This window comes from Onychostruthus taczanowskii, unplaced genomic scaffold (assembly GCF_017590055.1).
Source record: "Onychostruthus taczanowskii isolate IOZ18803 unplaced genomic scaffold, ASM1759005v1 scaffold79, whole genome shotgun sequence".
NCBI classification, from domain to species: Eukaryota; Metazoa; Chordata; class Aves; order Passeriformes; family Passeridae; genus Onychostruthus; species Onychostruthus taczanowskii.
The window spans coordinates 2990016-3014920 of record NW_024505782.1 but is presented as its reverse complement, the minus strand read 5'-3'; the positions used below and the strand labels follow the sequence as shown (position 1 = coordinate 3014920).

Genomic DNA, 24905 nt, shown 5'->3' with positions numbered 1-24905 from the left:
TCTGAAAAATCCCCAACCCTGGTGACAGGGCTGAGTTTCTGCTGCACTGGGTTGGGTCTAAGGACATCAGAGACTTCATTTCTCTCCCTCCTTCCTCCCCTTGGTCTGTCTCATCTATTCAGGTGGCTTCACCTGCTTTAAGAAGCTGTTTAAGCTGCTTAGGTGGGGATTTTCACAACACTGGGATTTGCAAACTAGAGTGCTTTGTTTGCCATTCCAACTTTGGTCCTTTCTAGCCACTGGACAAAGGGAGTGTGTGCTTTAATTATTGTGTTTTAATGAGCAGAAAGACAAGAGGAAGGAAGAGCCAAGCATGCCTGCAAATATAAGTACTTTTGAAATGCAAAGTGCTGGCAGAGCAAACCTCTAGGAATTATAAAGCAAAGATGGAATCCCAGAATGGTTTGGGTTGGAAGGGTCTCAGAGAACCACTGTCTAGTTCTGACACTCTGCCATGGGCAGGGACACCTTCCACTATCCCAGGTTGCTCCAAACCCCATCCAGCCTGGCCTTGGGCATTTCCAGGGCTGGAGCAGCCACAGCCTTTCCATGCACCATGGGCATCTCCACACAGCAACCAACAGCTTGTCCCACTGGTGGGGAAGGCCCAGGTGGGAAGGCATTTACCTCCCTGAGGCAGGTATAGATGGGGCAGACGAGGACTCGGAAGGGCTCCCCGGTGCTGCTCCTCATGGTGCCGAAGACCTCGCAGAGGAAGGTGATGAACCCCAGCCAGCGCTCCACGTCCCGCTGCTGCAGCTCCTCCCGCATGGAGAAATCCTTCTGCAAGAGGCACAGAGACAAGAGGCTCAGCATCAGCAACACCACGCCACCGGGGCAGAGACAACGGCTGTCTAGAGAGGGAATTAGGAGGAAACTGAAACTTGGGGTGGGGGGAGGACAGACAGACAGACTGACTCTGTAGTAACAGGGGGGAGATTACTCAACGTGCACGGAGCGGCTGCAATTTCAACAGAGCAAAGCCACCAGAAAGCAGGTACTGCAGAAATATCACCAACTCCTGCAATAACTGCCACGGCTTGCACCAGAGATGGTGTCTGCTCTCTGCACCCTACTGTCCCCTGACAGCCACAGGGTCACTCTTCCAGATGCACCAATGTGCTGGGTTTGGATGGCTTGAGTTTTTTGGAGAGGAGGGAAGAAGCCAGTACCACCAGGACTGAAAAAAAAAAAACAAACCCAGCAACAGAGAGGTTAAACAAAATGCAGGGGAAATGATGGTGGCCATCCTGGGCTTGGTGGTCCAGGTTGACCTGCCCAGCTCATTCATTCCAGTATCTTCAGCAGACCCAGTGTCTGGCCAGGAGCATCCTAATGGTCTGGCTGCTCTCTGGCGTCTCACAAAATAATGGCAGAGACTGGCTCCCTGCCCGACCAGAAGATCAGGGCAGCCTGGGCTTGGCATTAAAAGGTCACCCTGCGCCTGAGCTGATGGTTGCTATGACTAAGGATTATCCCAGTGACGTGATTTATGGGTCAGCATCAGGAGGAAGCACACAGGGAGATAGCTGCCTCTCCATCAGACCTCCAGGTGGGAGAAAGAAGGGGTTTGTCCAAAGGCTGGGTATGAAAATGGATGTGTGTGATGGAAACACGTGGCAAACAGCACAAGGCAACACAGAAAACCATATAAAAACCCTTCTAGAGGATGGCACAAGGGAGTGCATCGTGCTTGGAATCAAAAAGTTTCCCCTGGGCTCTAAGAGATGCTGCAGAGGCTCTTGAATGACATCCCATGCAACTTTTCTTGTCTGTCTCCATAGTGACCTTTCCTTGATATGTCTACTAAATTTACTAAATTAATCCTACTAAAATTTAGTAGACACTAAGCAGGGGAATACTGAAGAACAGGACAAGTTTGGTCTCCACACCATGTGTTTTCAGTGCAGGTTGCACAACCTTTGAAATCCAGCAACTAAATAAATTGCTTTCTATCTTTCTCATCTCAGTTTATTCCTACTGCCTGAGACAAAGGGCTTTGCTGCTGCAAATACTCTGACCTGCAGCTGCTCTCTGCAAAGCTGGGGAGATATAAAAGCCACCACACCAAAGTTTGCTCTCTTGCCCTGGACAACACACAGGAGATCTTCCTTTCAGAACAAAGCTAAGTGAAGCAGCTGCTAAAGAAAGCCAGGCAAAAGCACGATGATTATTTTCATGACACAACTGTATGCACAGAAGATCCAAGGAAGGAGCTATTTATATGTTTCATTACAAAAGGAAAAATAAAATATGTATTTGCATATGCAGGAAAAAAGACTTGTAAAATAGCCGAGGCACTTATTAACCAAACAGCGATGACTAATTCCTCTCTACACCCATTTCCATAAGTCAGTTGCCCAACTGTGTCTGCGACTTCGAAGTCAACCTGCAGCCAAATCCTGTTGGGTTTCCCCAGACTCTCCGGGGGAGTTTGCAGAGTTCATCCTTTCATTAACCAGCCCGTCCCTGGGCACTGACAGAGGAGTTATTTGCCAGCTCTGGTTATCACCCCAAGGTTACCCAATTACTTGTTCTGGAGTTTTCAATTGAAATTTAATGGAAAAAAAAAAAAGTCAAAGAGACATGACATCCTGATTAATGATAAATTAAAAATGCAAGAAGAGTATCCCATGCCCCTCATCTGCCCCATCCACCCATATAGTGCACAGAAAGTTGCCTTTGAACCCTGGAGCTTTTCCTGGATTCCTCTCCATCTCCTGGCACTGTCTCCTGCATCTCATGCAGCATCCCAGCCAGCTCCAGCCCCCAACCCATCCTCCCTCTCCCAGCCTGGATGCCCTCCAGCACCTCCTGTCCTGCCTGGGCCTGGAAGCTCCACACTCTTGTACCTGGGGAGCTGTGCTGTATTTTGGGATCCCTGGGGCATGCTGCGAAATTCCTAGCAGCTTGGGATAACTGCATGGGCTCTGCAGTCCCAGATTACTGGGAAAGAATAAAAAACACTGCAGGAAACTCTGCTCCTTCCTGCTCCTGCTTCAAACATGCCCTGCTCTGTGCCACTGCAAAAAAGAAAAATGACTCTTCAACGTTGTCTTTTAAGAGAAGGTATTTTCTGTAAAAAAACCCGAACCATCAAACCCAAAACCACCTGGAAATTCCGTAAACCAACTAGCAAACCAAACCAAACTCATCAGGCTGGGATGGGAGCTGGGCAGGAAAGGATTCCACTACACATCACTCTCCTTTTTTCATCCTGTGGCACCCAGTCGGTGATGCAGAGGCATCAGTGAACACTGACCCACTTTTCCAGATGAACAAGATCCTAGTAAAAGAAAGGGGTCTGTGGTCCCCCCTTCTCCAGTCACAGAAAAGCTTGTGCAGATGTTGAGGGACGCCCATGAAGGATGGGAGAGAGGGATGGAATGTGGGATGGATGCAGAAGGCACTGCCAACATTTCCACACAGAATGTGATGCCGCAGTGGGAATAATTTTGCTCCATTTGCAGAATCAGGTTGGGCCAAACTTTGCAAAAGGAGGTGATTTGCACATATTCTGCAAAAGGAGGGAGTGACACTGATTCCTCTGACAAAGTAGGAAGAACATGTTGCCAGTGGGTGGAATTTTTCTGGACCACACTTGCCTACAGGCCAAAGTAGGGCCTGGCAGGAGCCTCCACAGCAGATGGACTTGCAGTGCCAGGGGTATCCTGAAGCATCCTGAGCAATCCACAAGCCTCAGGGTGGTGCTACTCCAGCATCCCAGCACACACCAGGAAGGTGGTCCAGGAAGCTCTGTCCTTAAATTTGGCCTTCAGACTGCAGGTTTGACCTGTACCATGGGTGCACTGAGTGCCACCCATGCAGAGGTGTCCCATCTGCCTTGGGGAGTTTGAAGAGACCACTGCTGCCACCAAGGCTGAGCTGGGCTGCTCAATTAATGGAGTTACATGTGTGACTCACCTGCTGCAGGTCAGCCATGCCCACAGCAGGCCCTGTGACCCTCTGACAACACTGAGAGCAGCTCCAAAGGCTTTGCAACCCAAAGGGATGAGCCAGAGCCAGCACATGGGAGAGGTGATGAACTGGCCATTGGAGAACAAACTCCACGTCCTGTGTGCCTGGGGCACATCCGATGGAGCTGTGCCCTGACCCACAGACCTCCACACACTGATGACGAGCCTTGAGGGGGCTGAAAAGCTCTGGAACCAGACAGCCGGGTCACGGCCCTGCCCACTGAACTTTATTTGCTCTGGAAATGCCTCACAGAGTTATATAAAAATAACCTGTGGATTGGCTTGCCCCATGCTTAGGTGGTGATGTCAGGGCAGTAAGCAAATTATCTTTCATCAGTTTGGCTGTATTTTTAAACATGAATTGTATTACTAATTTGGGGGTGCTCTGGCCTGTAGATAATCTGGGTGTGTCTACTGGATGACCTTCCTTCAGTGCCTATAGTTTAAAATAAAATGTATTTATACCAGGTAGGGTTGGCCTTTCTTCTCTGCCTGGTTTGGGAGAAGAATTCACTGGGAAACCATGTGGGAAGTGGGGGGATGCCAAGGAGACCTCTAAAGAGCTCTCATACAGGACAAGGCTGGGGCATAAATCTGAAGGCTGAGCATGTTCATCATTCTGGGCCTCACCATGGGTAGGTCAGGGTGGCCTGTGTTCACACATATCACAGAAATGGCCCAGGACTCACAAAACCTCTGACATCCCCTGCTCCTTTGTAAGCTTGGCTGAGGCTCCTGCCAGCAGGAGCCTTCAAAATGCCTTTTTGGAAATTCAAAATACCTTTTCCTGGGGGTGTTCACTCTTGCAGCCAAGTGAAAGCCCACTCCTCATCCCAGTGTAGATGCAGTTCAGCACTGGCCTTTCCAAGCCTAGGACCAAGCCAGAAGAGCCAAGAGGCATGGCCACTCTGTGGGAGAGGAGGAAAATCCATCCTCTAACTTTTTTGGTGGGCAGCAGAGTCAGGTGGGATGAGAAGCAGCATTTTGCCATCAGATCTAAGCCTTCACTCCAGCTCAGACAGCTGCAGCTGAAAATTCTTCCCTCGGGAGTTTGCCGCACTTTTTTTAAGACACATTCCAAATAACTTTTCCCCAGATTTGGGCCCACTGACCCATGGCTGATTCTGGTAGCAGCAAGTTCAAGGGCAAAAGTTTAGTGAGGGATAAAAATGAGGGTTAATTTAAGCATCACCAACTTCTGAGGGGGAAAAAAATAAAGGCACATTTGGGCTTGTTGCTCTGTAAACACAGGGCTCTTCCTCTGGCAGCTCTGCTGTTTACTCAGTCATTGTCAAGGAGGCAGGAAATACTGAGTCAGAAATACTGCACAAAAAGAAATATATGATGCTTAGGTATCCCTGCTAAGAGCTATATAAAAAGCTGAGATAGGCTGTGCTAAATAGTTGATCTTACTGGCAATGTTCTGCGAAATGCTGGAGCCCTAAATGGCTCTTTGGAAAGGGCTAGGACAAATCCAATAGGTTGGAGGAGAGAACTGGTGGATAGAGGTTGGACAGCCTCTGTCCCTTATTGCTGTCCTGGAGAAGCATAGCCTCTGCCTGCTCCCTTCCCAGACCTTCCTAAAAAGGAAGTCCATAAATTACATTTTGCACAATTAACACCAACTGCATTATTCCCTGCTAAGAATTTAAATGCCATGTGAATTTAGATCCTGGCTTGGAGGAGGTTCTGGTGTGCAGCTTTGCTTCCTGAGGAGTATAAACCAGTGAGATGAGTGGTTTGGAGCACAGGCATTTGGAAGGAGCTCAGGAGGTGCTGGAGGTCCCTGTGTCAGCACCAGGGAGTGATCAAACACCTCTGACCATGGCTTTGTGGGGTTTCACTGAGCTCCTCTGTACCACCCACAGCTTCATTGGGAAAGTCTTATTTCACTGACACCACTACGAAAACTCCTCTGCTGGAGGTGGTGGGACATGAAATGGGACCATCAGCTCTTCCAGGGGCTCTGCTCTTCCTCCAGACACCCACTCCTGGCCTCTCTGCCTGCACCCAAGGACAGAACCTCAAGGAGATCCCCTCCACCATCCCTACCCACGCTACTGCCAGCACGGAGACAAGACAGAGCAGATTAAGGTGATGACAGACAACCTGCTTTGAGCCTACAGCTTCCAGGCAGAACCTGGAGAACAACAGCACAGGAGATGGGGGTTTATTTCCAGCCCTGTGTGGGCTCCAATCACCTCTGTACCTTGATTTCCCATCTGGCAACAAACGGGAATGATTTGCTCATCTTCCTCTGAGAAGCGCTCTGGGGCGTGTGACTGAGACATGCGAATCATGGCAATTACTATGACTCCAACAAAGGAGCTATTGACATTTAAAGCAGATAAAGCTTTTAAATTACAGATGACACCTTGTGCCCAGCCTCGCAGAGGTCCTGGCTTCACCCAGCCATGAGGCATTTCACTCCCACAGGCTTTCATCACGTCGCTTCCTCCAGGCTGGATCTGCACCATTTGATCATGCATATCTGAGAACATCTTAGGATGTTTTGGCCATTTTGGGAAAAGCAGGAAATCCTACCAGTGACCTTCAGCATGGACCTGACTTCATGATGGCCACAGCTCTGTGAGTGGTTTTAATTACAGAGGGCTCTGAAATGCACCACATGGGTGAAGGTCCAGGCTACCAGGAGTGTGACCACCACCCCACAGACACCCACCACACAACAGCTGACCACTGGGTGATTTGTAGCTTGCATTAGATGTCACTGGCCAATTCACAGATTCACAGGATGTTTGGGTTGGAAGGGGCCCTATAACTCATCTCTTTACAACCCCGTCACGGACACCTTCCACCAGGCTAGGTTGCTTCAAGCCCTGTCCAATCTGCCTTGAACAATTCCAGGGATATGGAATTCTTTCAGTTCAGCAAGAACAATTCAACAAAGATTCTGCAGCCATCAAGCAGACAAACAGTGCTTATTCCTCTCAGAAGGATTTGGGCACGAAGGGCAAAATAAGGTCAGAAAACTGGTTTTTCTAAAGCAGAGCCTAGGCAAACTCCCAGGACAAGAGACATAATTTTACATTCCCAGGTGTGGGTAATTGAGGCAGCTGAGGACCAGAACCAAGAGTAGCTGTGGATACTTCTCATGTCTACAAACACCAGGTGACCAGACAAGTGTCATTTGAACCTCCTGCCCCACTGGCCTCACCCTGACCTCTCCATCTGGCTCCAAATCTGGGATCAGCAGCAATTACCCACCCAATGTGGGTGTCTCATGGCTTCAGCCAGTGATGTCCGTGAGGTCCTTGAGGGGCTGCAGAGGTACAAGCAGTTAATTATTGATTTTGCTGAGGTTGAAATCACCCTGGTGGGAGCATAATGATGGATGTGCAAACAGAAGTTTTGCTGTTAACCTCGCAGTTGCTAGAGATCTGAGAGCACAGTCTGGGTGGAAGCTCTGAGAGGACCAGGAGGGTGAATTCAGTAGCCTGGCCTGCACACAACCAACCACAATCACCATTTTGTCCTGGATGTTTGCCAGCACCTACTCCAGCACTACCCAGGTGACAGAGTTGTCTTCCTCATCACTTAATTTTTATTGCTTTCTTTCCTATCTCACACCTTTCTGGGTTCCCAAACACGTGCCACGGTGTCAGCTCAGCTGGGTAACAGCAGTTTATCATCACCTTAAAGACCTGTTATTCCATGAACCCAGACACAGCAAAACATCATTAACATCCTCAGCCAGACCATGCAGCCAGCAAGGGACAGACCTGCCATCTGCAGGACACACAGACAAGGGGAATTAATCACCTGTCTGAGAATCACAAGCCAATCTCTCAGTCCCACAGAGAGGGACTGGACAGGACCACAAAGAAACACAAATTAATTTCCCTGCTGGGCTGCCATCAGAGCAGCAGGGACACCTGTTTGACCCAGCCTTGCAGACACCCCGAGCAGTGCCCAGAGGAAGCAGCTCCCCCTTGGCAGCCTTGATCTTTTGCAGCACTGCAGGAGATCCTTTTTACATTCATTTTATTCCTGCATGTCCCAGTACTGTGGGAATTTCGAGGCAGCGATGTGCTTTTTGTCTTTATGAGTGTGCATTGCACAGGAAACCTTGGGCTACCTCGGGAATTTTTGAGACACTGACATTCCGCCCCCTGAAAGAATCCATGTCCTTTAGAGCATCCCACCCCTAGGCCAGCAATCCCCTCCTTGCTACATGGAGGTGGTAGGAAGAGAAGGATCAAGCACAACATATCCCTGCTCATCCCAGCATCCACAGCAGTGCTGATATCCCCACTTCATGGAAAAACGTATTAGTATAAATCTCCCATCCCATGGGCTGCATTTCCCATAGCAAAAATTCAGTGTAAAAGCATAATGGTTTCAAGAAATTTCACTAAGTCATATTTTTGGGCTACTTCACACAGGTGGGGATTGTTTGATGGGCAGTTTGCAAACCTTTCTCCACAATATGGCAGGGTCTGAGCCCCAGCACCATCCCCAAATCTGCTCAGAGGCCTTATCTGTTCCAGAGAAAATGCTCATCCCACTCCCAACACCAGGCTGAGGTGATGACTAGCACCCCAGTTTTGTCTGATAGATGGATCCTGCTTGCAAATGCCATGTCTGGAGATGCCCAGCCTTGCAGCCCTGGAGGAGGCATCAGGGACCAGCTGGATTTTGCCAGGATGATGCATTCTTGTTTTAAATTGTGCACATGTGATGTGTCCTCTTTACAAGGTGGAGGTGATGAGGGATCTATGGGGACAGGCCAAATTTGGAAAGAGGGATATAAGATGAGGAAAACTGACTGTGGAGGAAGGTGCTCCTTTGTCCAGCCACCAGGGCTGGAGGAATTCCACTTGCACTGGAAATGAAGCTGTGTCCATTGAAAGGCCAGCTTGCCTGTGAATGAATGAATCTGGGCAGGGAAAGGCAGGCAGCTAATCCTGTTTGACATCAGGAGCTTTACTGCACAGGCACTCCTGGCCCACATCAGTTCAGTCCACAGAGGGATTTTCCTGGCTGCCTGGTAGCTGGCCAGCAGGATGTTCTCCTGTGGGATGCTAAGACCCTCCCAGGAAGTGCCCTCTTGGTGGTGTTCACCATGAGGTGGGACTGGGACCATCCATCTGCTGAGCCGGGCAAGACACTGAGGCTTGGCTTCTGCTTCTCTGCAAGCCAGGACCAAAAGATTAATGAAGCCTTAGGGGCTTCTCCCCTCCCCAAAACCTCTCCCTCAGTGGATGCCCCTGAGCTGGGTAGCAGAGGGAAGTGGACAACCTCCGGATGGACATTGGTGCACACAGATAGCTCCAAACAGGTCCAAGGGGCATGGGATATTATAGAATCAGGGCTGGAAAAGACTTTTAAAGGTTATCTAATTCCAACCCACCTACCACCTTATACTATCCCAGGATGCTCCAAGCCCCATCCAGCCTGGCCTTGGGCACTGCCAGGGATCCAGGGGCAGCCACAGCTGCTCTGGGCACCCTGTGCCAGGGCCTGCCCACCCTGCCAGCCAGCAATTCCTGCCCAAGATGCCAAAATCTGTGCCTGCCCTGTGGCAGTGGCAGCCATTGCCTGTGTGCTGTCCCTGCAGGCCTTGTCCCCAGTCTCTGTGCAGCTCTCCTGGAGCCCCTGGAGGCCCTGGCAGGGGCTCTGAGGTGTCCCTGGAGCCTTCTCTTGTGCAGGGGAACAGCCCCAGCTGGGCCAGGCTGGCTCCAGAGCAGAGGGGCTCCAGCCCTGGCAGAGTCCTCCCCTGGACCCACCCATGTCTTTCCTGAACTGGGGGACTCCAGAACTCCATCATGGCCAGAGTGCTTGGCTCTGTCCTTCAAAAGAAAGCAACAAAACCCCAGAAAGATGGACTCGGTGGGTGGGAGAGCACGGGGGGGTCCTGCAGGCAGCTGGCCAGATCCCTGGTGGGATGGGTCTCCCTTTCATCTGCCCTGGGACTGAACCGCGCGGATGATCAAGGAACCGGAGGAGTTAACAGACTCCCAGCCAGAGATATTCGTGGCACCCAGAGTTCGTGTAAAGTTTCATACCGGGACCCTTTACTAAATTCTTTCGGTCATGGGAGAGAAAACACTGCAACTGTTTAGTCTGCAGGGAGGTGGTGGCTCTGGCCCAGCACTCAGCATTGCTGAGCAAACACGCTGGAGAGCAAAGGGGCTGTCACCCTTCTTATCTCCTCCATCTGCTTTTCACCACGTCTCTCCCACCACCAGGCACCCCATGGGCATTGTGTACCAGTGCTGGATGCCCCTGCTGGAAATGCAGCCCTGGGATGGGGGCACAAGTGACTACTTGAAAATCGAGACCTGAAGGTGAAGTGCCAGTGTGCTAAAAAAATGTTATTTACAAAAAGGAGCTCAGAAAACTTTTCTCAGAGGCTAATATTTACAAATTCTATGTAGCCAGGGAGCTTTTGCTGTAAGAAATGTTGTATGTGACTGTTTTTGTTTTTTTTTTTTTTTTTTTTTTAGTGGATATGAAAGATGCATTAATATTTTTTGCTATGCATTAATATTTTTTGCTCATCCCCTGCAGCATACAGGTATGGAGCACCCTACAATGCCTCTGAAGCTGCCTATCCATGTTGGGAAAGCTAAGATTACAGAAACATTACAAATTGCAGAAAACAACACCAACCTCCAAACACCCTCAATTCCTCCATCCTTTGTATCTCTAAAGGGATGTCCATGATTACCATGATGTATTCTGCTACATGTTGGCAGACTTTGAGCATCACTGTATAAGACCAATGGATGGCATGGGCTGGAATATTAGAGATGCAAGGAAACACACCTTACTCTTATGAACAAAGCAGAAATGGAAAGATTTTGTTTCTCCGGCCTGAAACTGTCTCCTTAGCTGGTGGACACTTTGCTCTTGCTGTCCTCACTTTCAGTTCCTGCTGCTCCTGAACTGGAAATGTTATCACAGAATGGTTTGGTTTGGAAGGGGCCTTAAAGACCATCTTGTCCCAACCTCCCTGCCATGGGCAGGGACACCTTCCACTACACCAGATTGCTCCAAACCCTGTCCATGCCTACCTTTATCACTGAGTTTGGATTCCCAGCACTGCCAGAGATGCTTGTTTTATCTTCTGTTTAATAAAAAAATAATATTTAGAGCAACAGTAATTTAAAGAAAAAGGAAGCAAGAAAAGTGGAGGAATTAATCACTGGGAGGGGAGAAGGCAGCACTGTTTTGGGAAGCTCAGTGAGGGGAAGAGCATGGGGGGACATGGCAGCACTGCTGATGAGACCAGAGGATGTGTCAAAGCAGGGCAACGTCCTCCAGCCAAGCATTGTTCGCTGCTGACCCCAAGACTTGGATGCTGGGTTTTGCATCAGTATCAGGCCTGGCAAGCTGTAGGACAGGACCTGAAATAATTCTCAAGCCTCATTCCTCATCCCTCAAGTGTCCTGTAGCTCCTCTGCTCCCAGGAACCTCCAAAGCCAGTTCCTACCATCATTTTCATTTTCTTGTTTAAACGCGTGCAGCAGAAAAAGATGAGGCTGTGCCAAATGAACACCACAGGAGAGGCAAAGGGGATGTGGACTTTGCTGGAAGCATTCATTCTCCAAATCCAGACTCTGACAGATTGCTACACACCAAAATACCCAGCAATAAAAAAACCCTGAGTCTAAGCATGCCTCGAGGATGCTGAGGGTGCTCAAGCTGCAGGTCCCACAGGACCATCACTCTGGGTGCCACCACAGCAGTCAGGCTCACTTGGCTGGAAACTGAATCTGTGACTCAGAAAACCTTAAAACAACAGATTTCCTGCTGGTGAGTACAAGAGCATCCTCTGTATGCTATGAGCCTACGTCCAAGTAAAGTCAGGGATGGGCAAAGCATGTTACCTCATGTTCCTCCTTCTCTGGGGAGAAAAAGAGGTGCTTCCCTCTCCAACATCCTTCTAAACAAATCCTATCTTTGGGCTGATGCTGGCACATCCACCTGCCCTAGCCTTGGCACAGGAGGTGATGTCCCTGTCATGTCTCTCCCTACGGCGCTCCTGTGTCAGCAGGATGCTTCATTCCCTGACAAAATGACAGAGAGGCATGGGGTTTGTGGGATGAGTCCCAGGTAGGGTGATGCACCACAGGGGCCCAAGGAGCCTCCAAAACTCCTGTCCCCAGGTGGGGTGAAGGGAATCAGCTAAGAGCAGGGCTGGGCAGAGCAGGGTGTCTGTGGGTGTCTGCAGCATCCCAAAATCCCCACCTTGGGGTGGCTGCAGCAGCTTGAGCTGGATTTGGGCTGGAGCAGGCAGGAGCAGATGGTCTGTGAGGAGGGTGCCTTGGGCCAGCTGAGCCCCTAGGCTGACAGCAACATACTCCCACATCCCGTGGGTCTGAGCCTTTTGGGAGTAAACAAGAGAGTGAGTAGGAGCTGATGCCAGCTCAGCCCAATCTGGAGAGGTCTCCACACTGAAGTGCCCCCCTGCCTTTCCTTACCTCTCAGCAATGGATACATAGATTTTTTTTTTTTTTAATTTCTGCTTTTTCTGCCAGGACCCCCAGCATCCTCATCCACCAGCAATGGCTGGGGGCAGCCAGGAGTCCACCCCAGCAGGAGGCTGCTGCCTGGCTCTGTCCCAGGGCTGCAGGCAGGCTGAGCAGTCTGCAGTCTCCACCTAGAGCCCAGAGCAGCCTCTGCTCCACACTTGAGCCATGCACAGCGTGTGCACGGGTCCCACCACCCCAACTCCCTGCTCTGAACTCAGCTGTGCTTTTAGCAGGCAGCAGCACTCTGGCCAGGGGTGCTCCTGGCACTCTTCACCACCAACACGCACAAGCAAGAGGATGGAGCCTCTGTTGCTCCCACCATCCCTGGGAGATGCCCAGGGCACCTAGTGCCTGGAGAGACAATGAGACACCAACTATCATCCCTGTGGTCCCACCATGTGCTGGAGCACGGGTTGGTCCCCACCGTGGCTTTGAAATCTTGGCCCCTCCAAGGTGAAAAGAAGCCAGGAGAAGCCACACATAAAATTTATGGACTAAAAGCGATGGCTATTTTTGCACAACACACCCAAGCATTGCAAAGTATAAAGTATAAAACCTTCCCAGCACATTGAATTAAAATCAAACATTCCAATCTTTAGACTGGAAGAGATTTTTTTTTTTTTGAGAATTAATGCTGCTTCCCACCAAACTCTCAACTGCATGGTGCACTGCTAGTCTAAACCAAACACCTTTCCTGTGCAGAGCCATGAGCGTGGCTGCATTGGGCAAACTGCAGACCCCAGAGACCTGCACAGCAGTGGGGACAATCCCCTTGTCATCCCCTGTGACACTCACTGCTACGTCAGTGGCCCTGTGGCCACCTCCAGCTGTAACTCAACATGTCCCCAAAACCCACCCCTGGGCTCAGACTGAGGGCTGATGAGCAGTGCAAACCCACTGCTTGTTTAATTTAGGGTCTGGCTCAACTATCCCCAGCTCCCAGTGCTTGTGTGGCACAGCTCCTGTCCCCATCCTCTCCTTCCTGTCATTGCAAACCTGCCCCTTTTTTTGCACCCCGTTAAAACCCGACGCCTTGGGCTCCTTTAACCCCTTCCTCTCCTCACCACCACCCTCAAGGGAGGCGCTGCCCGGCGCTCCCTGACCCCCACCACATTCCCTTTGCCATGGCAAAGCCGCAGAGGAGCCGGCTGGTTCCTACAGCCAGCGTTCCGCTCGGGAGAAGTGGCAAGCTCAAAGCAGCCGGACATTTAATCCAGGGCTCTGCCGTGTGCCAGCGGCTCCCGGAGCCTGCCGTGGCCAAGCCCAGCTCTGTTCCTACGGGCAGGCAGGCACGGCTTGGCTGGGCTCGGGGTAAAGGCAGGGCCAGCTCCAGGTGATGCCCAGCCCTGCCCTTCACCTGCCGGCGCAGGCACGCAGCCAGCCCGCTCCCCGGGCTCCCTCTCCTGCCTGCTGCCGACACTTGCACGGCGTGTGTTTGGCCGCGGATGACTGTGCAAGAGAAAGGGGGAAAAAACCACCAAAACAAACCATAGTAAGAATTAAAAAAAAAAAAAAAAAAAAAAAAAAAAAAAAAAAAAAAAAAAAAAAAAAAAAAAAGTTACTAATATTGTAAGTTATATAATGCTAATACATGCCATTAGCAGATATCTATATATAAACATGCATAATTAATATTTATGCAACAAGCATATATATTAATATATGAGCAAAATAAGAAGTCATTGAATACAGGAATCAAGTGATAAAAATGGTACAATAATAAAAAATAAAAATGAAATAGTAAATACACTGCAAAAAAATTGGAGAATGTCTCCAGAGACACACGCATGAGCTAAAAACAGGGATTATATCCCCTTTCCACTATTTTTCCTCTGTGCTTGAGAGCAGGAGGATGCAGCAGCTGGGGATGCTCGTCGGAGCCACCCACGGGGCTGCATTCCCTGTGCCCCTTCAAGCACTGCACAGATATATGAGTGTGCATGAATTTAGAACTGCCTTTGAATTGCTTGGGCGTATAGAAAATAAATCTCTTCAAAGCTACACAAAGCTTTTGCTGGGGGAGTGCCTCAGTGATTTACAAAAGCAGGACGGTTTGATGTTTATCAATATCAGAAATGTAAGGGATGAAAGGTTTCCAAGCTCTACAAGTTTCTTCAAACCCCTACATGAAGGTGTCTACACAAGGGCAGCATCATTTGCTATTTCTGTGCTTGTGCTGCGCTCCTGAGGACTGGCATCCATTCTGAGGTTCACCACAGATAGCCATGGAGAACAGCTCCAGCCAAGGAGGTTATCCCCACTGAATCTCCACCTCACTGGGGGAAGAGCTCATCAAACTCCTGGGGAGGAGAAACCAAAGGCTGCAGCGTTGGCTCATGCACAGATCTTAGAGATGGAAGCAGCGCTGCCCTGTGGAGCTGAGCTCACTGCTGTGGCACATGAGCACAACTTGTATGGCTTTAGGATCTTCTCCAGGGCCATTTGGATCTTTTCCCCCCACCTCTCACTGAAGAAACACTCTGATGTCTGCTGGGCAATGCCCTTTCAGAGACAAGTGGTACCACTCTGTTTTATGTGCACAGATTGGACCACCTGTAATTAAATTATATTAAAAACAGACATAGAAAGAGGACTGATGGGTTTTTGCAGTGCTGGACGTGCTGTACAGGTCAGACACTCTCCAGCCACACTTGCATCTTCCGGCCTCTACTTCTGCCAAACCACAAACTGTTTCTCACCAATAATCATGTTGAGAAGGGGAAAAAATATCTGCCTTTCAGCATTCACAATTAATGTAGTACTTAGAATAACACAAAACCTCATAGAACCATTAGGTTGGGAAAGACTTCTAAGATCATCGAATCCAACCAACTTCCATGCCCCAGTTCCCACGGTATCCACCCAGTGTCTATCATTGCAACTTAGAGCCCTACAGTGCTGAAAGGGCTCCTATCACTGGGAGGTTGTTTGCTCAGACTAAAAAGGCTACAGGACAGGAGGAACTTCAGCTCATTCCTCCCAAATCCTCACGCTCCACTTGGCAAACACTTCACACTGCACCCACATTTCCTAGAGGGAATAAGTCAGTCCTCCAGGGCCTCATGCCACAATGTCTACATCCCAAGAAATGCTTCTACCTAAATTCTTCTCTTCCATCCCCCACCTGGGACAAGAGAAATTGATTTTTGGCCACTTTCCTGCTTGAGCCCCTCTATTAATGGTCACACCAATCATCTCAAACCCAACCAAGGCCACTGAGACTGAAGTGAAACCTCTGCAAAACCCCCACTATTCATCTCAAGGGTCTAGAGGGGAAGCCATCCAAGGAGGGGCTGAAGACACTTGGTTTGTTCAGCCTGGAGAAGAGACTTAGGGGAGACTCACTGTAGTTACTATTTCCTTGTAATGTGCAAAGAAGGGTCAGGCACTGATCTTTGCTCTGTGTGACCAGGGACAGGACCCATGGAAATGGCTGGAGTTGTGCCAGGGAGGGTTAGGTTGGATATTGGGAAAAGGTTCTTCCCCCTGAGGGTGGTGGGGCACTGACCAGGCTCCCCAGGGAATGGGCACAGCCATGAGGCTGCCAGAACTCCAGGAATGTTTGGACAACATTCTCAGGAGTCACTGAAGTGCCTGTGCAGGGTCAGGGGTTGGAGTCTGTGATCCTTGTGGTCCCTTCTGGCTCAGATGCTCTGTGTTTGTATGAAATTTCTACATCCAGACCCAAGCACAGCACTGAACCAAGGAAGGGTCATTTCTGGGGCATCCAGAGGTGAAGAAATCCTGTGTGGGTGTGCAACATTAGGAATGCATCAGGATGTGCAATAGGGTAGGCAATAAGGCAAAACCCCCATTTGGGTGTGCAGCAGGGGAGCATTAGGGTGGGCAATGGGGTATTCATTAGGGTGAATTAGACATGCCATAGAGAATGCATTAGGATATACCACAGAGTATTCATTAGGGAATGCCACAGGGTATCCAACAGGATATACAGTAAGGTAAATCATAGGGTAGGCATTATTTGGGTGTGCAATAGGATGTGTATTAGGGAATGCATCAGGATATACCATAAGGAAAGCTTTAGCATATACTATAGGGTATGTGCTAGGGTATACCATAGGGTATGCCATAGGGAATGCATTATGGTATGTAACAGGGTGTGCATTAGGATGTACCATAGGAAACACCATGGGAAGTGCATTAGGGTATGGAACAGGGTATGTATTAGGATGTACCACAGGATATGCCATGGGAAGTGCATTAGGGTAAGTAATAGGGTGTGTTTAGGATGTACCATAGGATATGCCATGGGAAGTGCATTAGGCTGTACCACAAGATATTCACCAGGGAATGCCACAGGGCATCCAACAGGATATGCACCAGGGTACACCACTGAGTATGCATTAGGGTATAAATTTTGGGATGCATTAGGGTATGCCACAGAGTATCCTATGACGTATCAAATGCAGTGTGCCTTAGGGTACGCATTAGGGTGTGAAATGGGATATACATTAGGGCATGCCACAGGGTATCCAACAGGGCACGCAGCAGGGTAAGCCACAGGGCATCCAGCAGAACCAGCCCTTCTCCCCTGGCACCAAGGCAGTTCCATGTGCAGAGATGGAACTCTGGCAGCAGGCCAGCGGGCTCTGCTGCTCTGCGTCGGGATGTTCATTTCATGATTTTTGGGTGGGTTTTTTTTATTATTATTAAAAGAAGGTATCAGCCTTCTGTTTGATGTGCTGTTGGCTGTGGTTGCCAAGGGGAGCAGTGTACAATTACAGCCCCAGTGATGTTCACTCTAATAATACTCTTGGATCTGCATAGCTCAGATGCAGACACAGCTCTGCTATAAAGAGCACGGTTGTTCCAGCAGAGGAGTACTCCAACTTATGTTACATGTGAAGGGTTTGTGGCACATTGCTTAACATCCCCCCACTGGGGGGAAAAAAAAGGCAAAAAAAAAAGGCTGGGCATGCCAGTGAGTGCAACTATGACAAGCAAAAACCTCTCAAAGGAGAAATACTTTCAATGTACTAATTAAGAAAGTATTTCTAGAGGCATGAAGAACTTGTGTATGCATCCACTAAGATGTTCTTTCATGTCCCCAGACATCCAAGCGCCCTGGGCCCAGCTCACCCAGATCCATCCCAAGGGCTCACATAGCTCAAAATCGCTCTTGCTACCAAAAGACTAAACCAAACTCAATGAGGAGAAAATCAAACCCAAACCACAGAACCATGGATTTGTTTAGGCTGCAAAAGCCTTCTAATATCATCAAGTCCAACCACTCCCTCAGCACTGTCCAGGCCACCACTGACCATGTGCCCAGGTGCCACACAGAGCTTTTAAATTCCTGCAGGAATGTGTCTCCACCACTTGCCTGGGCAGCCTGTGCCGGGGCTGGACAACTCGGATGCCAAATGATCCCCCCAGTGCCAAGCTCCCACATGGCAGCTCTACCAGCTGTCCACCCCATGGCTCCCCTTTCCACTTCTCTTTCCCTGAGATCTTGGCAGGTCTCAGGACTCAGGTCTTAGGACTCAAGACAAGATTCTGGACCAAAACATGGAGTGAAGAACAAATTCAAACCAGAGTTTTCCTGATGGATCCCCTTAGAGGATGAAGTGGACCATGTTGGCTGTAGGGAAGCCCTTCAGAGGAGCTGCTGGCAGGGAGGGGGATGATATGACAACACTCCCATGCTGCAGAACTGGCATTTCTTTTGGGATCAAAACAAGTACCCTGAGATAAGCTGTGAACATGTGCAACCCTTGAGCATGAGCACCTTGTCAACACCTGAAAATAGAAGAGGAGCCAGGTTAAAAAGACAGTTTACTGCCTGTTTTAAAGGGAAAAAAACCACCTTGTTTAAAGGGTGGGTACAGGGACACTGTCTACAGGTATAGGGATGCTGTCTAAAGGTATGACCATGCTGGCAGGGCACCTCAGTGGGTTCATGCACCAATTCCTGAGGTCCTCCGTTGGGGGTGAGCTGTTGCCATCACAGTCCTGAGCGAAAGGGACAAACAAGCCCCTACAAAACAGGAGCATCTGCTGGGAGCAGATGGGGGGGCGAGTGGTGCAGCCCCAGGCGCCAGCAGCACGGGGAGGGATCACACTGATCCCGATTTATCACACCCCGGCACAGTAATTCCCCAGCTCGCCGGTGCCCAGCAAGCCGAGCTCCTTACGTCCGGGGATCAGATTAGTCTGAAAGGTGCTAGAGAGACACAAATCCTGCTCTGCAGCAAGCGTTTTAATAAAGGTTTATTTTTCTTTTTTAATTAACGGTGAATTATCTAAAAATGGCTGACGGAAAGTATCTGATGGTGGAAGGGCCAGGACTGCAGCTGGGTAATATCCTATCATCAATCATTTAAAAATATGATTGCCACATATGGATATATATGGATATATATAGATCTCTGTGTGTATATATATGTGTATACATATGGATATATAATAATTGATATCAACGTATTAATATATCATACACTAATGGGATATTCACATCAGCTCTGTAACATGACATAATATCCAATATGCCTTATTAATACTGACAATATATCATATCAGTTCCAACATACTGTATTGATATTGATAATCAACCTCCTTATTTCACACCAAGGCAGCTGCGATGACTCTTTTGTGCCTCATACCTGGCTCTGTCTCCAACCAGGGCTATCAGATCTGAATACCTCAAAATATTCCTGGTTTAGGGCTGGACCCAAGTATTTATGAATCAGTTTGAGTTCATCTGATTGTTTCGTTTGGAAAATGAAACAGTGCTTGGAGAAAGTCAAAATCCTTTACTATCAGAAAGGAAATGTTAAATTATTCAATTTCACACAGCACTTTGCTTTTGACCTGCAGTGATCTGTCACCTTTTGCCCATCAAGACATTTATAAAAGATGTGCAGTTTGGGGCTGAACAAATCCCTTTTGCATATTTCTCTGTGCCTCAGCACATGAACTCGGTCACCCGCACGCCCTGCTCCCTCTTTGCACTTCAGCTCTCCACAACGCTCCCATCACACTGTGACTGGCAACACGTTCCTGAGAAGCATTTTGAGTCTCTCTGGAGATAGGAGATATATTATTTATCCCACATTCATGCTGTGAAGAGCTGAATGGGAAGCCACTCAGTCTTGCACAGGATGCTGCAGTATAAATCAGTTTAGTGGGTCTGTTTGCATGGGTGGAATTGCTGGGGCAAAGGAATAAAGCAAGATGGAAGAGTCCCCCCTAACCCAGGACTGCCATCAGCATCAATTGTGGGCTAACACAATTCTGCCCTGCTCTCAGGCCATCATTCCTGGCCTTTATTCTGGAGCTCTTAGATTGCTCAGCCTAACAGGGAAAGATGCAAGAGTGACCTGGTATGGGAAGAACGGGATGCACAGCAGGTTTAGAGCTCCCTCCAGCCCCTTCCTGCTAATTTTGGGACTGATTCTGTCTGCAATTTCCCTCATTCTGATTGATATTCCCTTTGGAAATACTAATCTGGAAAAAATCACCACCAGGAACAGGTAATGGGCAGATGTGTGTGCTGGCCAAGGGCTTTGCAGGGGACAGTGGACATGGGGAGAGATGTTGTGTTTGATATGCACGCAGGGCAACGACAGAAGCAAATTTGGACCAGTCACTGTGCAGAATTATCTGATATTGATTTTCACTATTTTATTTGACTCCTTATTTCCCTGCTTGCTGTTTTGCCTCGATGCCAACTCAAGGTACAGGCAGCCAGCCACAGCATCCAAGAGACCATCTCCAACAAGAGCAGCAAGAATGAGAAGATGAGTCAAAAACTGGAGTGGTGCTGACCAACAGACTTGTATGGAGAGCAGTGAAATGAAAAGTGAGCTCTGCATGTCCCACAGATGGTGTGTGAGGGCAACAGCCACAAGGAAATGCACCTCAAATTAAGGATGGAAATTCATGGTTTCAACTCTGTCTCCAGAGGCAGAAAACTGGAGGTGCATGTGACTCCCTACCAGAAAACAACTGCCCTCTCTGATGGTGGCACTTGAGTAAAACACACTCCTCCCAGCAGACCACAGGCAGTTGAGGATAGCCCTTTTTTCTATCATCCAACATTATTATAGAGTCATCCAGGCTGGAAAAGATCTCCAAGGCCACCAAGCCCAACCATTAACCTCATGGACCAGTGATCCGAGCCGCTGCTTTTTCTTCTCCTCTGCAACTTTGCTGATGGTCACTTATGGTTTTGGAGCAGAACAACCAACCACCTCTCCACATATCAATAAACAAATCATCCAGAATAATGAGAAAATACGCAACTATTTCAGCTGGGTTTGTAATCAGAAACCAGAATCAAGCCCTTCAGCCAGGTGGTGCAGCCTAAAGCCTGCTAGGGACCATCCTGGTGACTAAGACCATGAGAGACTTGTCTTGGTGCTGCTGGTGCTGAGATGGACCCTCCACTCTAACAGCCTACACTGAAAGACCCTCCCAGTTAATTTCTCTTCATGCCATGGGGATGCTGCCTCAAGCAGCTGACTCATTACTCAGACAGGCCCTGGTGTGAGATGCCACAGTTCCATGTAGAGCTCATGAAATGAGAATGAAGAGTACCTTGATAATGCCCTCAGTGTCACATTATCTATGGTAACCACTGAAGATGTGCACAGACAAAACAATAGGTGCAATTTGAACTCAGCAATTGCGTTCAAAAGGAATTTGGTAACAGCTCAGCTCCAAATAAATGGTAAGACCAACTGAGATGATGCTACAGGCACCTGAACAACTAACTTTATCTTGTTACCTGCAACATGTTGAGGAGCAGACTCCGGAATTTGGTTCCTTCCACCATGAAAAGGGCCATTTTGTCACACAGCTTGGCTGCTGTGGAAGCAAAGCTGCGGTCCGTCACCGCTTTCTGGTAGATGGTCTTGACTATCTCCCCCAGCATCTCCTCAGAGTTGGTGGAGTTCTGGGCCTCCTCCATGAAGGTGGTGAGCTTGGAATCAACATCACTACTGTTGTTTCTCATGCTGTTGAGAATTTCAATTAATTTGTCCATTTTATTCTTTTCAGGGTCGGTGGTTTCCACCGTGACTTCGTCCTGGTCCGTGAAAAGGGAAAGACAAGGCGTCTGTTACACAAGGAAAAAACAGATATATCAGCCCATGTCCTTGCACAAACAGCAAAGGGGGAAGGGGATTGGGAGGACATAAACAGAAAGAGAAAAGACAAAAGCAATTTTTAGTGGCACAGTGGTATAACTCAGCATTGGAAAGCATAAGCGCATGCATCCTGCCCCAGAAATGTCCCCTTTCTCCATTTCCCACACCACTCAATCCCAAAGTCCTACCCCTCAGCTGAGGGAGAAGATGTCCTTGAGGGTCCTGAGCCAGGATGCCAAAGTCTGATCACCTCTGACTGCCTTTGGCATCTTGGACCAGTTTCAGGTGTCTGTGACACATCAGGATAATGGATATTTTTTGCTTCTCTTTAGAAAGTGCACTGATGTTTGCAAAATCTTCAGACAACAATTCCACACAAAAATCCTTTATACACATATTTAATATAAAATATATAAATATAAACATATATATCTAAATATAAAAAATATACATAATATATACTTCATGAAGTAAATTGAGATCAAAGAAGTCACATGATCCCAGCATTCAAAAGAGTCTTGACTTTTCCATCTCTTGCCTGTTAGACTTTTCCCTTCCCATCATTACCACAGAAATGATTGCTTCTTTTCAACATTTTATTATGCATTTGCTCCTTTTCCCCCAGTGTTAGGCATGCATCCTGCTTCTTCTGGTCTGCTCTCTTCTATCCCTCCAGCTCAATCTTATATCATACAAACCTGTAGCAAATCCAATCCCTGAGGGAGTTGTCCAAACCTACCATCAGGAGACTGGTTATGTTGACAACAACCCACCCAAGCTGATGAGATTTTTAGTCTTACAAGACTCTAAATTTCTAAGAAGAGCACTAAAATGAATACACTGAAAGTCTCTACTATACTCCCATTGCTTTAAAGAACATAAAAATAACTAACAAAATCTCTTACTCCCCCTCATGCTACATCTAGAAATAGTAAATGCTCATGCATTCAAAGGTATACATTTCCAACATGCACTCCCATGGAATTGTATATGTTCAGGTTATTTTTGCTCTGTATTTTGGAAATCTCATTAGAGATAACCCCGTGGATGCTTTTTACAGTCTGACAAAAGAATCTCAAGAGAAAGAATCTGAGTTTTACAGGGGGCAAATGGAGATATCATCTCTAAATTCCTCAGAAATCTGTGGCTGAATATTGTTTCCAAAAAGGATTTCTCCTCCGTCACTTGCATGCAATACTTTTGTTATTGTTGGGTTGTTGGAAGGAAGAGGGGAGATAAGGGCATTTCAATTCATTGCAGAGATAAATGGATATCAGCTTTAAAGCAGCGGACTCCAACTATTTAGGACTCAGGAATCACAGTTTGGGATTTAGCTCTGTAGTTGCAGAGACAAATTGCCTTCTTTACACGTTTTTTTGCAAAGTGACTGAGCTCTTCAGACCAGGAGGGAGCTCATGTGTGCACCAGCCTTCCCGCATGGGAAATGGGAGAGCTTCCAGTCCATGGAGAACTCAAGCTGGAAGCAACCTCACCCAAGAAGTCAAGCTCAGAGCCTCAATTCTTTCAATAAAAAGCCTCCTGAAGAAGCACAAAGACACCTCAAGAGAAGTGCTGACACTGGGGGACTAAGGTAAGCTGGGAGCATTGATGGAAAAGCCCCTTGAGCTCACCCCACCCTTTGTATGGAGAACGGCCATCGGCCAGACCCTCAGAAAATGAGAAACCCAAGAAATAATACCTTTTCTTTTAGTCTCCTCCTCAGCCTGTCTTTAGAAGACTGAAGCAAATTGATCTTGGGCCTGTCCCCAGCGCGCTCGGGGACGCTGTCTTTCCGCTTGGTCTCGGGCTCGGGGGCGCTCTGCTGGGACGGCTTCTCCGCGGCCTCGGGCCCCCGCGGCGCCTCCGCCGTGCACGCGGGGCTGTCCTCGATTTTCAGGTTCTCAGTCTCTTTGGCGTTTCTGTGCGTTTCTTTGTCGTTGGGCGAGTGCTTCTGGTTGTGGTGCCATCTCCGGTTCTGGCTGTAGCCGTGGTGGCCCGTCCTGCCCGAGGAGTGAGGGGCCTGGCCTCCTTGGTAGAGTTTCTGGTGGTCCCTGTTATGCTTGGTGCCACCCTGCTGATGATCCGTGTGCTGCTGAGACTTGTTCCCGCTGGGAAGTCTCTGCTGTCGCCTGGAAAGTCAAAGAAAGTCATTGAGAAGTCAGCCGGCCACAGAAAATAGAAGATTTTAACTCCTGTTAGCTGGAAACCAAATAGGTTTTTTGGTTTGGTTGTTTAGTTAGTTTTTTATTTTGCAAACTGAATGACAGTGTATTAAAAAAAATGTGGAAGAAAGTCAAAGGAAGTTCACTCATTCCTTTGTGGTTCTGTTGGGCCAACACATCTGTTCCACCAAACAGCTTGGCCCTTGGCAGGGGACCACAAATGGGGAGGCAATTCTTGTCATCCAACAACTCATGCCTCTAAATTTCTCTCAGTGACAGTCATATTTCAGGTGAAAGTTTTTGTGAAGTTGGACAACATGACTTTGGTTCCCAGGAAAAATTCTCCCTGCTTTTTGTGTTAAATTCTCACAGGTTTCTGTGTTACTTCCACACTAACCAGGAAAAACAGCAGCAGCAAGTCAGGGAGGCAAGAAATACCAGGAGATTTTTTTTCTGAAGGCTTCAGAGCTCCTGATACACCTGACCTACAGTGTCACCTTCTCCTCTTGCCTGCCAACATGGCACACTGCTGCACGGGTTTGCAGTGAGCTAGTTTAAGTGTATCAGGGATTTCCAAGTGGGAAAAAAAATAACTAAGAAGCAAGATACTAAGTAAACTGGTAATCTGCCCACACCAAATGGTTTTGCTTGGCCTTATTTTATACATATCCTTCAGCACTGCTACACCTGGACAGGACACACACATGGATGAAAAGAAGACCATACTTGGCTTCGGCAGCATGGAGAACATGGCATCCAGGACCATAACCTCCAGAGAGAGGCCTATGTGTAGAGAGCTCCAAATGGATAACATGGAAATCCAACAGCCACAGAGAGGAGGAACAGCCCCTAAAGGGTTTACTCGAGAGACTACAACATCTCAGAAAGAATGAGCAAGCCCCTGAGTGCTGGCTGTAACCGGTAGCCGAGATGGCAAATCCCCAAAAAAACAACAGTTGAATGGAAGAAATGCTTTGGCAGTCTCAGGCATCTCAGATTTCCAAACAGGCTGCAGCGTGGCTGTCCCCAGTGGAGAAGCCAGAGCCGGAATGCCATCATCCAGGACGCACCTAAGATGGAGATGGTCCTGGCACTGGCTGCCTTCTCCAGGGCTGGGTCTTAAGCATGGTCAGCCTAAGCATGCTGGCATCCCCA

General features: G+C 48.4%; 1 protein-coding gene across 1 annotated transcript in view; it reads right to left on the bottom strand.

Moving 5' to 3' along the window:
* The window catches only part of CTIF (cap binding complex dependent translation initiation factor), a 147916-nt gene that overhangs the window by 20348 nt on the left and 102663 nt on the right, over window positions 1-24905 (bottom strand). The window contains exons 9-11 of the mRNA XM_041423585.1: window positions 23288-23717; window positions 21228-21557; window positions 628-783 (exon numbers count right to left, since the gene is read on the bottom strand). Of these exons, the coding sequence (XP_041279519.1) occupies window positions 628-783; window positions 21228-21557; window positions 23288-23717 (916 nt within the window). The remainder of the gene's footprint in view (window positions 1-627; window positions 784-21227; window positions 21558-23287; window positions 23718-24905) is intronic.